The sequence below is a fragment of the Gracilinanus agilis genome, chromosome 5, assembly GCF_016433145.1.
Source record: "Gracilinanus agilis isolate LMUSP501 chromosome 5, AgileGrace, whole genome shotgun sequence".
Taxonomy (NCBI): Eukaryota; Metazoa; Chordata; class Mammalia; order Didelphimorphia; family Didelphidae; genus Gracilinanus; species Gracilinanus agilis.
The window spans coordinates 92,455,170-92,471,546 of NC_058134.1; the positions used below are offsets into that span (position 1 = coordinate 92,455,170).

The window sequence follows — 16,377 nt, forward strand, 5'->3', positions numbered from 1 at the left end:
ATCCCCTTAAAAACCCTTTTGAAACTCTCACCCTTTCCCCAAGCTGAGATAGTGGTGGTAAACAAGAAAATAGCCATCCGAGTGGTAAAATAATGTTTTATTCCATGGATGAACAAACGCTACCATGCCACGTCCTAACTTCCCTCCTACCAAATCTCATGGCCAGAGCCGGGTTCCCCTTTCAGATCAGGTTGGCTTTGGTGACAGTCGAGCCCATTGGAGTAGCAAAAGCATGAACACATAGCATTCTGATTGGTCCTGTTTGTCAGTGGGTTGATCTCTTCACATAATGGCGATGTGTGTCACCTTCCTTAGTTTAGAAAACAAAAACCAAAAATAAGAGAAACAAACAGAAAATCCCATGAAGGTCTTCCAAGATGACCTAACTACACCTGACAGCACAAGCTTGAAGGTAAAACCGAAATCCCCAAACCACTGAAAAGCATCACGGATATGTCTTCACCGCTGTCAGATGTCGAGGTCGCCCACAGGACAACGGCAAGCTTGAAGAAATCGGTACTGACATTCAGGCTGTCAACACGTGAGAAAGGAAATGACAGTAATTGATATATTTCCAACTAGCATTTCTAAAGAGTTCAGATCAGCCAAAGAGTGTTAGCATGCACGCTGAACACAAGATTATTATCGCCGGGGGGCTGAGGGAGGAGGGCAGGGAGACTCCACAAATGACGGACATACATTCCTTTATATACAACAAAATGAAATATACACTATGAATATTGGCTGTACATTTGGTCAGAGTATATCTTACAAGGCTAACGTAGGGAGCAACATCAACCTTACCACTCAAAGGGGGAGGGGCAATGGAACAATTCCCAGGAAATGAAGTCCAATTCTGACACGTACACATTTTTTTTTTCTCTCTCTCTCTCTCTCAAGGTTTTTCTTCTACAAGGGTTAGTGTGACTCGAGCGTACTTAATAAGACCGGAGAGGATGGGATCAGAGCTCTGTCATTTTTACCCAATGGGATACTGACGGACGAGACCACTGAGGGAAGAGATGGGACTGGACGGTTTGAGTTCCTGGGATGGAATGGAAACGGACAGTGGCAAATCTAAACCCAAACCCAAATCAAGCTCTGTGGGAAAGCAGCCTCTTGCAAATGAACGTGCCCGGGGTGTCTTCCGTCCCTCAGCTTTCTGAAATGGCTCCACAATGTGTCTGACTCATGACTTTAAAGACAACGCAGTTAGTTGAGGTGTTTCCTTATCCAAACAAGGTGAAAGCCTGCAGATCGACAGAGAAAAGCAAAGCGAACCCAAAGAACTCCATGACAACAGAGCTTCAGATTAAAAACTATATAAAAATACTAATTAATTCCATAAGGTTAAACATTAGCATAACTACAACGATACTTTGTACAATCCGGAGTCTGTCTTCTTCAAAGCAGACTGGGAGGAACACTGAATCTTCTAATGATGGGAAGGAGCAAGCAAATCGAGGAATCTTTAAAATACCTTCAAAATAATTGTGCTATCATCTTGGTTGTTTTTTATTTTATTTTTTTTAATTTCCATGACAGTTTCATCGGACACAATGTGATGCTGCTGACAACGGCGCTCTAATGCGGGAGGTGGGCTTCGATGCTACTGTTGGATAGCTTGGGTTTGAAGGGCCAACGATCTGGCCAGTGATCTTGGAAGTCCTCAAGGCGGGCCTTTACTACCATTGATCCATAAGCACTCTTCCTTGCGGTAGAGGGGGTGAGGGGCACTTAATCCAGCAGTCACTCCGTGGCCAAGAGAAGGTGATGCCTTGAAGCTATATTCGTTCCAGACAGCAGTCTCTGTCGGACCTGTCATGCGTGATGCCCCTCTGCCTGGGAAGGGGCTTGCTGCCGAGATAGAGCAGGAAGGCTGCCTTCGGTTCTGTGACACACATGCTAACATAACATTTCTTTCCCCATCTCCTCCCCACCCCGGGGGAAGGGTCAGGGGAGGGGGAGGGGAAACACTTTTCAGTTGCATATTGTTAGGTAGAAAGAACCACTTTTGTGCTTGGTGTAAATGCACAGTTAGTCCTCCTCCTCCTCTTCTTTCATTGTGACTGTGGGCAGTTTGTCCTGAATCCTGAAACACTCCACAAAGAAGTTGATGATGGATTGGTAGAGGTGTTGCTCCAGAGAGGAGCTGTGAAAGTAATGGCTTTCATCTGGATAGATCTGTAAGGGGAGGCAGGGAGAGAATGTTAGGCACAATCACAGTGAGAAACGCAACGTTTTCCTGAAGGGGTAACAAGATGGCGCACATGGCACCATATAAGGAGGTGGTGCTGTGGATGGAATTTCAGATGTGGCATTAAGAAGGTCTGAGATCAAATTACTAGCTCTCTGATTGCAGGCAAGTTACTTCCTCTATGACTGCCTTGGTTTCTTTGTCTCTAAGATGGGATTAATAAGATTCCTTACCTTCCAGTGTTGTGAGGATGAAATAAAACATTTGTAGAGCACTTTTCAAGCCTTAAAGTACTATATAAAGGCTATATCAATAAATATATAATATACTATATAAATAATAATAATTATTATTATTATTACAATTATGTAAATGAAAGACCCACCCTTCTATGAAGCTTTCCTAGGTTAAATGATCATTCTTTCCTTATAGTACAGTGTATAATGCTCTACATAGAGGGCTTAAGTTAAAATCTCATGTTACCTTGGAGTTAACCTCTTTGGGCCTCAGTTTCCTCATCTATAAAATGAAGGAGTTACATGGTATGGTCTCTGAGGTCCCCTTCAGTTTCTGCATCTGTGATCAGTCAATGCCAATAGTACTTATTCATCTGGAAGAGCTCTCATTTAATCAAATGACAAACTCTAAGCACTCTTGGCAACTCTCTACATTGATAAGTTGCAGAGAAGGTGCTGATCTGCCTTGGTAGAAATTTTCTCAATTGGGAATTAACTATTCTAATGTCTTGACAAGTCTATGGTCCCTATTTGTAGAATGCCACATTTCCTTACAACTTTAAGAAGTCATTATACAAGAGGGAGGTTAATACAATTGCTATCATGTCTGTTTTATAGATAAAGAAACTTAGGTTCAGAGAAGGGCAGGGAACTTCCCAAGATTATACAGCTAGTAGGTGCCAAAGCCATAGCTCATCTTCCAGTTCTTTCCATTTTGCCATATTGCCTCTCTGGGAGTAGTTCTGTCTATATGATTCTGTTGAAGCAATACATTTACTGAACAACTTTATTCAAGGAAAGAGTTACTATTCAGGTTAGGTACAGAAGCATGGAGTTTGGAACTGTAAGGGACATTAAAGATAACCCAAGTTCACCTTTCTATCATCTTATAGATGAGGAAACTGAAGTCCACTGAGGTTAAGTGACTTGCCTAAGGTCAAGAAGGAAGTATTGAGAAATCTTGGATAAAGACAAAAGTCTGTGACTTCCAACTATTTAGTGATGACTCTTTTAAAGATGGAAACAAAGGCAGGTGAGAGATGTTGAATATAAAAGCATGTCATGGCCATGAAAAAAAAGGTGTCAGGAATGCTAAAGATCAGAAATTGCTGAGGTTGGATAGGGGTGGATAAAATAATGATAGCTGAGAGAGGGTAAATCTGCATAAGTATTGTTTAGTATCTATATTTTTGGCCAAGGAAAATTATCTTTGGGCTAGAAAGGATAGAATATGGACAAAAGGGGATTGCTACCCAAGATACTTTGGAAGTTGGTAGGAGAGCCCTTAGTTTTCCTTGATGAGTTTAAGTCAAGCTCAAATGAACTGCATCTTTGGGTGCTGAAGGAGCTGCTGCTGAGCCACTCGTTGTCAATAATATTTAAAAGATTGTAGAGAATAGGAGAAATACTCAAAGATAGGTCAGGGAGTTTGATTCCAGTTCTTGTCAAAATTTTAGAAGGTATCATTAAAAGAATGATTAGTGAATATCTAGAAAAGGAAGAAGTAATCACAAACTGTCATAGTTTCATCAAGATCACACCACACTACACTTTATTTCCTTTGACAGGTTTACAGTAAGCCTTAGAGGATCTTGGAGAGGCTGTAGACATATACTTATATTTTAGCAAAAATATTTAACAATATTAGCATGATATAATACATTGAGAACTGGGAGTCAAGATTACTTAGGTTCAAGCTCTGCCTCTAACACATAAAGGTTAGTCTACCTTTAGGCCAATAGTCTACCGCCTCAGTGGTTCAGGTGATTCTATCAGAATTAAAGTTGAAGGGAAGTTGATATGCATTGATAGAGAGGATGCCTTCTTATACTAATGAAATCACAGGGCTGGGTCCCCAAATAATACTTCTCATGGTTTTCTTGTGGAAAAAAAAGATAATACCATTTGATAGTCCAATTAAAAAAAAAAGATTTGGACCTGGCCAGGTAGATTTAAAGAGTAGTCATTAATGGTTTAATGTAATGTGGAAGGCAGTCTCTAGGGGAGTGCCCCAGGGATCTCTGCTTGGTCTTATACTTTTAAACATTTTTATCAATGATTTGAATAAAGGTAAAAGCTGGGAAGCTAGGAAGAATAGCTAAAACACTGGATACTAGAATCAGGATTCAAATAGGTATTAAAAGACTAAAGTTAAATCCAATGAGAAATTTAATAGAGATAAATTTGGAGTCTTAAACTTGGGTTCAAAAGCCCTACTTTCCATATTCAAGATGTGGGTGATCAGTGAGCCAATAAGCATTTTTTAAAGTGCTTACTAAATACCGAATATTGTACTAAGTGCTGGGCATACAAAGAAAGGTAAAAGAGCTCCTGCTCTCTAGGAGCTCACAATATAATGGAGGAGAAAATAAGCAAACAACTATGTACGAAATACATATAGGATAAGTGGGAAATATGCAAAAGGGAAAAAGCACTAGGATTAAGAAGGATGGGGAAAGACTTTCTATATAGAAGAAAGACTTTTTGTATAGAAGGTGGGATTTTAGCTCAGATTTGAAGGAAGAGAAGAGGTAAAAATGAGGCAAGAACATTCTTGGTGTGGAAGACAATTAATGAAAATGCTGGACAGGTCACTTGACTCTGTTTTGGTTTCCTCAACTATAAAATGAGTTGGAGAAGAAAATGGTAAACCAGTCCAGTTTTTTTGCCAAGAAAACCTCAAAAAGCTTCATGAAGAGTTGGACTTGACTGAACAACAACAACAACAAAGCAGTAGATACTGGAAATATAAAAGACAAATCCTGCCGTTAAGAAAAATATTATATAGATTGGATGAGGTATGACATTACACACAGGTACTGGGGGAGAAGCTAACTTGGGCTAGTGCAATATCCTTATCCACATGGAGATTTGTTGAGCTTACATCTGGAAATGAGTAATGGAGGGGCTTTTCCTTTCCCTGATTCAGAGCATGTACAGATATCTTATCCTTTTGGCCTGCTGTGTGGTGATGGAAAGCCCTTAAATTAGTCGCTGAGATTAGGACTGAGTATGCATGCAAAAGACCTGATCAGATGAAATCTCTCTTCCCTGGTTGTTTTTTTTGTTTGTTTGTTTTGTTTTTTTAGTGAAAGAGAAGAAGAAATGCTACCAGTTTCCAGGTGGGGGGAATTTCATGATCTTACTGTAAGTGAGGGCAGCTGCAGAAACAGCTGCTGCTGCTGTCACTCCCTCTCCCTTGTTGGATCCCTACTGGCCTTGAATATAAGGTAGTAACCTGGACTGTTCCATCTCTATATCTGATACACATCCACCTAAGATCAAAAAAGTATACATTTAACAGAGGTTGTCCCATGTTTTCACAACCTTATAGTAACTTAGGGAAAGGTGGTAAAGGTAGGAACTGGGGCCACCTTAAGTTTTTCACCTAATCTTCCATAGGGCCATGAAATGCATATGACCTGGAGACACAGCATTTCTTTTTCATTTATCTGGAAAGCTGCCAGGGCAGAGAAAGAGTTCATCTGTTCAAGCTTTTTGTATGGCTAAACAGGTCTGACTCTGTAGCCAATTAAAGGTCTATTCATCACTTTAAGCAGTCAATAGTGAAGATACATGTACATGCTTTGAATCCTTTTAGAAGGAGATTCACTAAGCCTCTAAGTGAATATGCAGTGGGTAGATTGTACAGAACATAATCCTATTGGTCAGCCTCTCATTATTCATAAACATTTTTAAAGCTATCAGTCAATAAGCACTTATTAAATACCTACTGTGTGTCAGGTAGTGACCTAATGCTGGGGTATAATGTCAAATATTAAGCAGTCCCTGATCTCAAGGAGTATCCAAAAAAGAAAAAACCACTATAAAAAATCAGAGGAGGTAAAGATGTTTTCCATTTTAGTGATAGGTGGTACTGGCAGAAGGGGTATGATAAACAGGGATGAAGGATAATGTAAGCAATGGCATGGAGAAGGGAAAGGAGAGGGGGAAATGAGAGAGGATCATGACTAGTTCCTTTTGGCTGGAAAGGAGAAAATATGAAAAAAAAGTCATGAAATAAGTTTGGAAAGGCAAGCTGAGCCTGGATTGGAGAGAGCCAGAGTCAAGAGCAGATGTAGTTGGTAGGCAACGTGAAGTTATTGAAGGTTTTTGATGGTGATCCAAACAGGAGGATTTTTTTTTTTTGCTAAATAATTATAACAGTGTAGGCAAGAGGTGGCAAAGCAGAGGCAATGTGAATAGCGAAGCAAAGGGAGAGGACAGGAGAAGAGAGATGTGAAATGCTATTAGTCAGATAATCAATAGGAATTGGATGTTCAGGATAAGGGATAGGGAAGAGTTAAATACAGTAGTCTGGATGATTGAACTTCCACTAATGGGTACCATTTATGGAAACTGGCAAGATTTCTGGGGGGGGTGTTGAAGGGGAAGATGAATTTAGATTAGGATGTGTAAACTTTGACACCCTGGCAGAACATATTGGTAGATAGGTCCAGCAGACAAATGGAAATGTGGGACTGGAGCTCAGGAAAGAAGGTTAGGGTAAAGTAAATGGTTATATTTCTCTTTGTTTTCAGAACACTTACTCTATACTCATACTTAATAAATTCCAATGGCTCCCTATTGCCTCTAGCATCAAATACAAAAATCTTCCATTTTGTATTCAAAGCCCTCACAATCTGGCCCCTTTTCAACCTTTCTAGTCTTCATACATCTTACTCTTCATCATATATTCTTGCATCAAGTGATATAGACCTGCTTGCTGTTGCATGAATAAGACATTCTATCTGTTGGCTCCAGGCATTTTCTATGACTGTCCCCTGTGCCTGGGACACTCTCCCTCTGCCTACTCATCTCCTGGCTTCCTTTAAGTCCCAACTGAAATCCCTTCTTCTATTTCCTAACCTCTCTCAATTCTAATACCTTCCCTCTCTTAACTATTTCCTATATATCTTATATAGACAGCCTTTTTATAGATATTTGTTTGTTTCCTACTTTAGACTGTGAGCTCCTCAAGGGTAGGAACTGTCTTCTGCTTCTTTTTGTATCCCCAGTGCTTAGAACATCGCCCAACACACGACAGGTCTTTGATAAATCTTTATTTATTGACACTAGTCTGAAATCCTAAGGTCTTAGACCTCAGCTACAACTCCCCTTGCTTGAAATTTGATCAAAATAAGTGAAGTTTATCCGAAAGGCCAATAAAACTAAGTCTCAATTTCTTCTACCCCCTCCGTAGGTTAGCTCAACCTATAGTGTCCGTTGTTTTGATACTGACCTGTCTTGTTCATTAGAGTCAGTGGTATAGGAAGTTTTATTCATGGTTCATTGGGTACAACCCTCCCATCCTCGATGGGCAGAAAGGGAATGTCTAATAATTCAAATCAGTAAGCATGCATTAAGCACCTGCTGTATATGTAAAGCACTGTGCTGGGTGCTGGTAACATACAGACAAAAATGAAATAGTCTCTGTCCTCTAGCAATTCATCCTAAGAGCGTACAACATGGAAACTGGGAAGTAAACGCAAGACAATTTATGTGTTTTTGTTGTTGTTGTTTTTAGGAAACAACTGAGGAAAACAGGAAAGGCTGATTTAGAGGTATCGCCTAAGCTGAGCCTTTCTATTAGGTAAACTTTCATTAAATTGTTGTTCAGTCATTTCAGACTTATTAGACTCTTTGTAACTCAATTTGTTGTTGTTGTTTTTTCAAAGATACTGGAGTGGTTTGCCATTTCCTTCTCCAGTTCATTTTGCAAACAGGGTTAAGTAAGTTACCCAGGGTCACACAGCTAATGTCTGAGGCCAAATTTAAACTCGAGTCTTCTTGAATCCAGGCCCCATACTCTATCCATTATACTACCTGGCTGCTCCAGCATAGCAATGGAGCTGTCCAAAAATGGAATGAACTGAAGTCAATTATTTCTCATTAGAAGATTCCAAGCAGAAGCTAGAGAACTACTTGTTAGGAATAGGGCACAAGATATTTCTGCTCAATTATGCATTGGATTTAAATCCACTGAAGTTCCTTTTAGCTCTGGGATTCTGTTAGTGCTAATACAGTACTTGGGCTGCTTATTTAGAGTCTGTTTACATCTGTCATATCTGAGCTACATGCATTTAGCATAAGACAGTGGGAAAAGCTCTGGACTTGGGCTTAAATTCTGTCTCTGATATTTTCTGCCTTGAGAAAGTCACTACATTTTTCTGGAGCTCAGGTCCCTTATCTGTAGAATGACAGGAATGAATTGGATGACTTCTGAGGTTCCTTTGAACTCTGTGACATAAATATATACACAACGCAGGTATGTTTGTAGAAATTAGAACTGCTAGGTACAAATCCATGTTTTCTGCACAAAACATTCTCAGAGGGGTACCCATACTTCAACTAATCAATCAAGGAAAGCAAATGACAGCCACTGGGACCACAGTGTGGTTGACTGAAGGGCTTAAGTTACACTCTGTGGAATCTGGCATTATAATAACAAATCATTCTAATGGTTCAGCAGCTGAGTCCTTCAGAAGGAATCATTTTGCATGTGGGGAACTTTTTGCCTCCTCTCTTCCAGTCTTTGAAAGGTTAGGGGTTTTAGACTTCCCTATCTGGGAGAGTGGCAGTGGTTCATGGAAGAATCTGGAGTTGAGAGACACAAACAAAGACAAGTAGCTTCAGGACTCTACAAGGGCACCAACATTCAGACCTCAGGTGAAAGCCACATGCACCAGAGAGGATTTCCCTCAGGATGCCACAAAAGGACAGGAGGACTTCTCATAACCCAGAGTTTGAGTTTCCCTTTGGTCACTTATAATCTCCACTTTGGGGCTCATTCTCCCCATTGACCTTGTATAGACAAATGTGCTGTAGATACTTGTATGTGTGTGGGAGCTGGTGTTTTTTTTTCAGGCTGTTTTGACTATGCCATCTCAGAAAATACCTTCTTCTAAGGGTAACTGAAACTGGCTGGCTGTAACCAAGGTGGAGCCTGCTGGGGGCTTGTGAGTGAATAGAGTCCTTCACCTCTCAGGGTTGTCCTTGGGACCCTGAGGGAAGAAATAGTTAGCTACCCTCTAGGGACCCAGCTAGCCAGCATAAGTGGTGGAGCAAAGAGAGGGAGCCCTGTTGGGGTGCAACAACACAATTATGTTTTCTAAATGAGAAAAACAGGTCTGTTCACATATACTATACCTGCAAGCTGTAATTAGCCTTTCCTCTAATTAGATGTGCAATGAGCTCTGCTGTATGCTGGAAATGGATTTTTTCTGCAGGGGGAAGAAAGGAAGTATGTGTTAGACCCATAATCACTATTAAAAGGAAACTTTTTCCCAGGTACATGGTCTAATCATGGCTCGTGTTACTTACCATCAGCAGTTGCGTGGATGATCAAGAATTGTTGTTCTTCCAGGGATGATACCCGATGGGCTAATCTGGTCATCTGGAAGAGACACAGACTGAGGGTGTGAATTAGGAGTTGCCAGCACAAGGAACATTTAAAAAATGTATATACAGGATGTTCCCCAAATCGTTAAGTTATTAAACTTTAAAACTGCCCTGAGACTTTTAGAAATCCCTGTATGAAACCAGCAGCAGCTCTAAAATATGGGCTGTAGCAAAAGTTGAGTGTGATAGTGGAATAATTTCATAATGCAGAAGTTCCCCCTATTAACCCTTTTGCTTTTGCTCACTGGACCAAAAAAGTGTGCCTCCTCACTCTTACTACAAAGTGCTACCATTTCAATTCATTCAATGATTACTATCTGGTTCCATGTCTGAGAGGTAGGTAATAAAGTTAATTAGTCAGATACAAACTTTTGTCCCTGTAGTTTATAACCCATCTTATATTAGGATGATCTGATCTAGGTATCCTGAACGCATAGGTAGCTTAAGATAGTAGATTATCATCAGCTATTCTAGAACTAGAAGGGATTGATCATGCAGTCCCCTTTCATTGCATACATGTGGGATCTTGGGAACAGAACAGTTAGGGGATTTATCTAAGGTGACCCAGCTAAGTTAAGGGGTAGCATTAGGACCCGAACCCAGGTCTGACTGACTTTAGCCTAGCACTCTTTCACTGGACCTCCCCATCCTTTATGCTATTTTTGCTTTTACAGTTGACAGAGCTCTTTACTATACAGGAATTCCACTGAGTCTCACAACAGTCTGAAAGGAAGAGGAAGAAACTGTAGTTCATAGAGACAGTCTTGTACAAGGTAACCTGACTTGTAAGGGACAAAGCTGGGACTGGAACCCAAGTCTCCTGATTTCTGGACCATGGTATGTTCCCCTACACCCATCTCTGCTTCTTGTAGTGATTGAAACTTCACCAGGATACTATTCAGAGAGCCAGGAAATAGATTTTTTTTTTTTGCTGAATCTAAATGTGCTATTGAGGTGATAAGTAATATGATTTCACTGGACTAACATGGGAGATATCCTGGGCCCAAATACCAGGCTTATTAGTCTAGCAATATTAGTAGTCCCTTTTTATTTTACTTTTCTAAAGAAATATTAATGCTATACTTTTACATCACTTCCCATTCCATTATTCAGAAAACCATTATTTATAATAAAAATTAAAGGGAAAAATAGTTCAGCAAAATAAATACATCAACTGTGTCTAATAGCATGTGCAATATTCCATATTCATAGACTGTCCTCCTCTTTCTTCACTCTGGCAGAGAAGAGGAAGTGAATTTCTTTAATTTTTTTTGGATTCCTTTTAACAGGCAGCAAATGAAAGACTTCAAATGCAAAGGCTCTTTGGGAGAGGTAATAAGTTCACTGGGGACCTGAAAGAAAAAAATGAGGGACCCTAGGAAGTTGAGGGCGAGGGGTTGGAGGGACACAGAAAGGGAAATATCCCAGCCTGGGCAGTTTTCATGTGGGTCACCCTGACCAAACATACCTCATATGCTCTGTTGTCAATTCCGAGGAGGCCCAAGTATCTTTCAGAAAATGCAGAAGCTTGGATAGAAATAGAGGAAAACATTAGCTAGCTACCCCTTGGTCTGGAAAGCAGATATCCTGCCCATTCCCACTTTCATACCAGATCTCCACACTAATCTAGTGAAACATCACTGTGGTGGCACTCTTTTTTAATAGCCAAAATGAATGCTTTATTTTTATTCAAAATTTTACAAAATCAAATAAAACAAGCATTTCCTTATAAAAAGTAAAAGAAGGATGTACATAAATGAAATCACAAATCCCTTATAAATTTTATTTACTTTTCTTTATATCTACATGATAAATCCTACCCACAAGTGTTCTAGCTCCTTCCCACCCCCATCACATTACATAAGGTATCATCCAGGAGACCAACATGTTCATATCAAGTCTCTCATGTTTTCAACTTTAATTTCACAATTTGGAGATAAAATTCACAATTTATTCTTCCAATATTAATTCTGTAGTGGCGCTTAATATTCCCTTGGTTCTACTCATCATATTGCTCATTATCCCACGTTTTTCTTTCCATTAAAAAAAATCAGCCTGCTCATAGATTCTTATGGCATGGTAGTATTCCATCACAGTCATATGCCACAATTTGTTTAGTCATTCCCCAAATGAGGGGCATCCCCTCAATTTCCAATTCTTTGCTATCGTGGCACTCTTAAAATGTAGTCCTTGTTATTTTTAAAAAGAAAACTTTGGTTTCTTGGGCCCATATTAGTGTGGTGCCTGAATTAATCCCTGAAATTTTTGTGACCGCTTCGGTTATTAGTGATCTCCCTCCTTAAACTATCTCATACCAAACCCATCTGAATAGGTGCTACATCCATCCTTTAGAATATGACTTTCATGAGAGCTGGGTCAATACTATTTTTCATCTCCATGGCCTAGCACAGAACTCTGCACATAGAATTTAATAAATGTGTGTTGGTGACATTATCCATAAGGGAAAAGAATCAAATAAAGATTAAATGAGTCATTGTCAGGAGTTGTTCATGAGGCTCAAAGCATGCAACTCTATTTCTTTTCTATACCATCTCTAGCTGAATTCAAAAATATATACACTGAAAATCCATGTTCAGATTGATGATTCCTTAGATACCTCCATTTCCTTACTCATCAAAGCAAAAGTCAGTTATCTCTAGGGCTGCCAGGTGGCAGAGTGGATAAAGCATCAGTCCTGGAGTCAGGAGGTTCAAATCTGGCCTTAGACACTTCCTAGTTATGTGACCCTGGGCAAGCCACTTAACCTCATTTGCCTAGCCCGTGTCCTTCTGTCTTAGAGTTATTATTACTAAGACAGAAAATACGGGTTAAAAAAATAAGAGTCAAATATTTCCACCAAGTCCTTAGATAGAAAATTAATTCATATATTTTAGAAACATTTCTAAATGTTCAGCTTAAAAAAGGGTCTTTTCAGGTGGAACTTCTATACATTCTGAGTGATCCTGGTTTTACTGAAGATTTCCACTAAATCTTAAATTGAAGATAAACTTTTGAATGGAAAAACAAAGCTGGTATTGGTTTTTGGACCTTGACTTATCAATAAGATTAAGTGGTCATTGTGTGATAGGCACTGGGTCTACAAAGACAAAATTGAAATACATAAAATACATATAAAATAAATTTAGAGTCATCTTTTTGGAGGGTGGGGATAGGGACGGTTTCATGTAAAAGGTGGCAACTGAGCTAAATTTTAAAAGAAACCAAGGATTATACAAAGAGGCAAAGATGATAACTCCAGACACGGGGAGAGACTATGTTGTACTTGGATAAGGACTCATCATTTGACAAAAAGTGCTGGGAAAACTGGACAGCAGCATTGAAGAAATGGCTCAAAATGGCATAAGGCAAGTTCAGGATTTGGGTGTCATTTTAAAGTATGAGGAGAGAAAGTTTTAAGCTACACTTGGACTGTTCAAATAGCTTATGTTCTGTCACAAATAAAGCAAATATCTTTTAGCTTTCTTGGTCTATCTTTCCTTAGGTACACTCTAAAGCCTCAACACAATACAGGACCTCCCGAGATCTTGCACCACAATGGAGGAAAGGAATGGGAGTGAAAGTATGGACATAAAGATTTCCTTTTCCTTCCTTCTTTCCTCAGCTGGGTTTGAGCACTTCTTTTCACTATAGCGTAATTGGATCTTAAGTCCATTTTATGTCTAGTTCCTGCAGAACATAAATGTGATTTCTGGTAAGGAAGGTCAGCAAGCATTTGCTAAATGCTAGTTACTGTGCTATATATCCTGGGAATATAAAGGGAAGAAATGGTTTCTGCCTTCAAGAAACTCACATTTGAAGGGGGGGATTAGCAAGAAAACAGCTAGTTACCTATAAGATATTTAGAGTAGATGGAAGGTAATCTCAGAGGGGAATACATTAATAATGAGTTGGGGAGACTGGGAAAGGCCTCCTGCAGAAGGTGGGATTTGAGTTGAGTCTTGAAGGAAGCTATGAAAATGAGGGTAACAAAAATCATCATTGTCATCATCATTATAACTAACATTTCTATAATACTTATTATGTGCCAGGTACTCTGCTAAGACCTTTACAAGTATTATCTCATTTGGTCCATACGACAACCCTAGAAGGTAGGTGCTATTATTATCCCCATTTTTCAGATGAGGAAACAAGTCAAGGGACTTGATCCTCCTGACTCCAAGCCTGCTCTATCCACCTAACTGAGAGTGAGATACAAAGATTGGAAAGGTAGGAAGGGGCCAGGTATTTTTTTTAACTCTTACCTTTTGTCTTAGTATCAATTCTAAGACAGAAGAGTGGCAAGGGATAGGCAACTGGAGTTAAGTGACTTGCCCTAGGTCACACAGCTAGGAAACGTCAGAGACCAGATTTGAACCTATGTCCTCTCAACTTCAGGCATGATGCTTTATTCACTGTGCTACTTAGCCAAGTATTTTAGAGACATTTCCTTCAAAAGGGTACATCATATCAGAGTTTTATTTCCATTCCAGGAACCCTCAAATTGCTGTCACTGATGTTGGAGAGTCAAGGATTTGAGTTGAGTGTGTATGAAGGAAGCAATGATTCTGATAGCTATCTTGCACCCTGGTTGGAGAAGAGATTCTTTCCTTCTGGAGGGTAAGGGCTACTTACCATAGTATTTGAAGTCTGTTATAGGGGAGAGAGCTGAGCCACATGTGAAAACTGGACCTTGGCTTTGACCTTGATTTTCTACTTTTGTTGGAAGAATGTATGTACTCAGGTACCCACCATAATCCTAGTGTAGAAAGGGAAAAAGATTGGATATAAATGACAAAAGGTTAGTAACTGAAAAAGCTGCAGGATATAATGGGAACTAAGGCACGAGCAAATTATTATTATTATTAATTACTTTTATTGTCATTATAGTAGAGGAATCCCTTTCCACTCAACTGCCCTGTGAAGCAGAGGAAAAATTCATATATTCTCACCAATCCTTTGGTTTTGAGCTCTGTGTTTTTGCAAAGGGCTGGCTTTACTTTTGATTCAATTCAATACATATTAAGTGCCTACTATGTGCCGGCCACTGTGCTAGGCACTGGGGATACAAAACTAAAGAAAGCCCTGTATTTCCTTACATTCTCCTGAGGGTGGGAGCACCATGTCAACAGATACATACAAAACTTATACAAAATGTAGAGCAGCTGAGGAGTGGGGAGGAGTTACTGGTTGGGCTGATAACTGGGAGAATCCCCAAAGGTCTCTTGCAGGAAGTGACATTTGAGTTGAACTTGGAACTGGGTGAGAGTGACTACAAGGAGGAAGTGAGGAGGCAGATGGGTGGAGAACAATGAATAAGTCACTTGAGTTGAAGCGTAGAATAATTGAAGGGGACTAATAAGAAATCAGGCTGGAAAGGTAGGATGGAGACTGTTGATTATCCAGAGGAGTTTATTTTCTTCTACAGCCAATAGGAAATCACTGGATTTCTTAAAGGAAAGGAATGATGCATCAGAGACCTCTACCTTACGTATGTTATTTTGACAGCTGAGTAATGGACTATGAAATATATAAAAGCAAAATAGCCTTATGCCTCTGGGATATTAGTCCTCAATTTTTGTAGTAATTTATTATTAACTTATTACAAACAATCAATAGAGCTAGTTAAACTTGATTAACTGTTACGGACATTCAAAGAAATGAATCTCATTACACGGTGTCATAATGTTTTAGCCACTCCTTCTATATTGCCATCAAAACTCTTTGTCTATTCATTCCCATTCAACTTTCCTCTTGTATGGTTATGATTAGGGTGCTCCTTGCCTTTCTGCTTTTCTTCCCCCTTTCAATAAATGTTTGGTGATAACAAAGCCTGAAATTCTCATTTATTCTTTAGGGTTGGGTTATTGCAGGTTCCTCTTAAGAGGCAGACATTACCTGGGAGAGGCATTACATTAAGGATTTATCATCCATTACCATATAAGCTAAAAATTGGCTTGTCAAGATTCATTTCAATCCTCCTAGAAGACCCTAAAGAAACAGGATATAGAATAGATAGGTCTGGTTGTAGGAAGATGGGGATGAGGGAGAAAGAAAACTATGGTGCATGGGGAGAGAAGGCTTGAGTTCAACATCATCTCAAGAGGCCCTAGGAATTCTCCCTGGAAATGCAGGGGGAAGCATGAGGGCACTAGAAAGTGAATGGGGACACTGGAAATGGAATTTTACCATTCTGTTTAGAGCTGACCCTGCTGCTATGATTATGTTATATTAATTTGAGATCCAAAATTGTTCATTGTCTCAAGTATCCCCATCCCCAATTAAATACCAGGCAGAGCTCCTGACATAGTGAGGAAGAAATCATTCTAAATAAGTACTCTCTGCTTCACACTCAAAGTTCACTTTATTGAATCAGGTCCCCTGAGCTGTGTTCTCAGGAGTGGAAATGTGTTTGCTCTGTTATCTATCCATATTCTGGACTTTTTGAAATCATCCACAACACTGTAGCTGATAAGAGGAGTCTGGGAGGCAGGGTCAAGGCCTGAGATCATTCTACAAGATAGAAGCTCTTCAGATACTCTGCTT

At 39.6% G+C, this 16,377-nt stretch overlaps 1 protein-coding gene across 1 annotated transcript in view; it reads right to left on the reverse strand.

Annotated features, from left to right (window-relative positions):
- Positions 1-2,037: 2,037 nt before the first annotated feature.
- The window catches only part of DPP6 (dipeptidyl peptidase like 6), a 993,205-nt gene continuing 978,865 nt past the window's right edge, over positions 2,038-16,377 (reverse strand). The window contains exons 22-26 of the mRNA XM_044677974.1: positions 14,467-14,590; positions 11,303-11,361; positions 9,757-9,829; positions 9,583-9,656; positions 2,038-2,184 (exon numbers count right to left, since the gene is read on the reverse strand). Coding sequence (XP_044533909.1) covers positions 2,038-2,184; positions 9,583-9,656; positions 9,757-9,829; positions 11,303-11,361; positions 14,467-14,590 — 477 coding nt within the window. The remainder of the gene's footprint in view (positions 2,185-9,582; positions 9,657-9,756; positions 9,830-11,302; positions 11,362-14,466; positions 14,591-16,377) is intronic.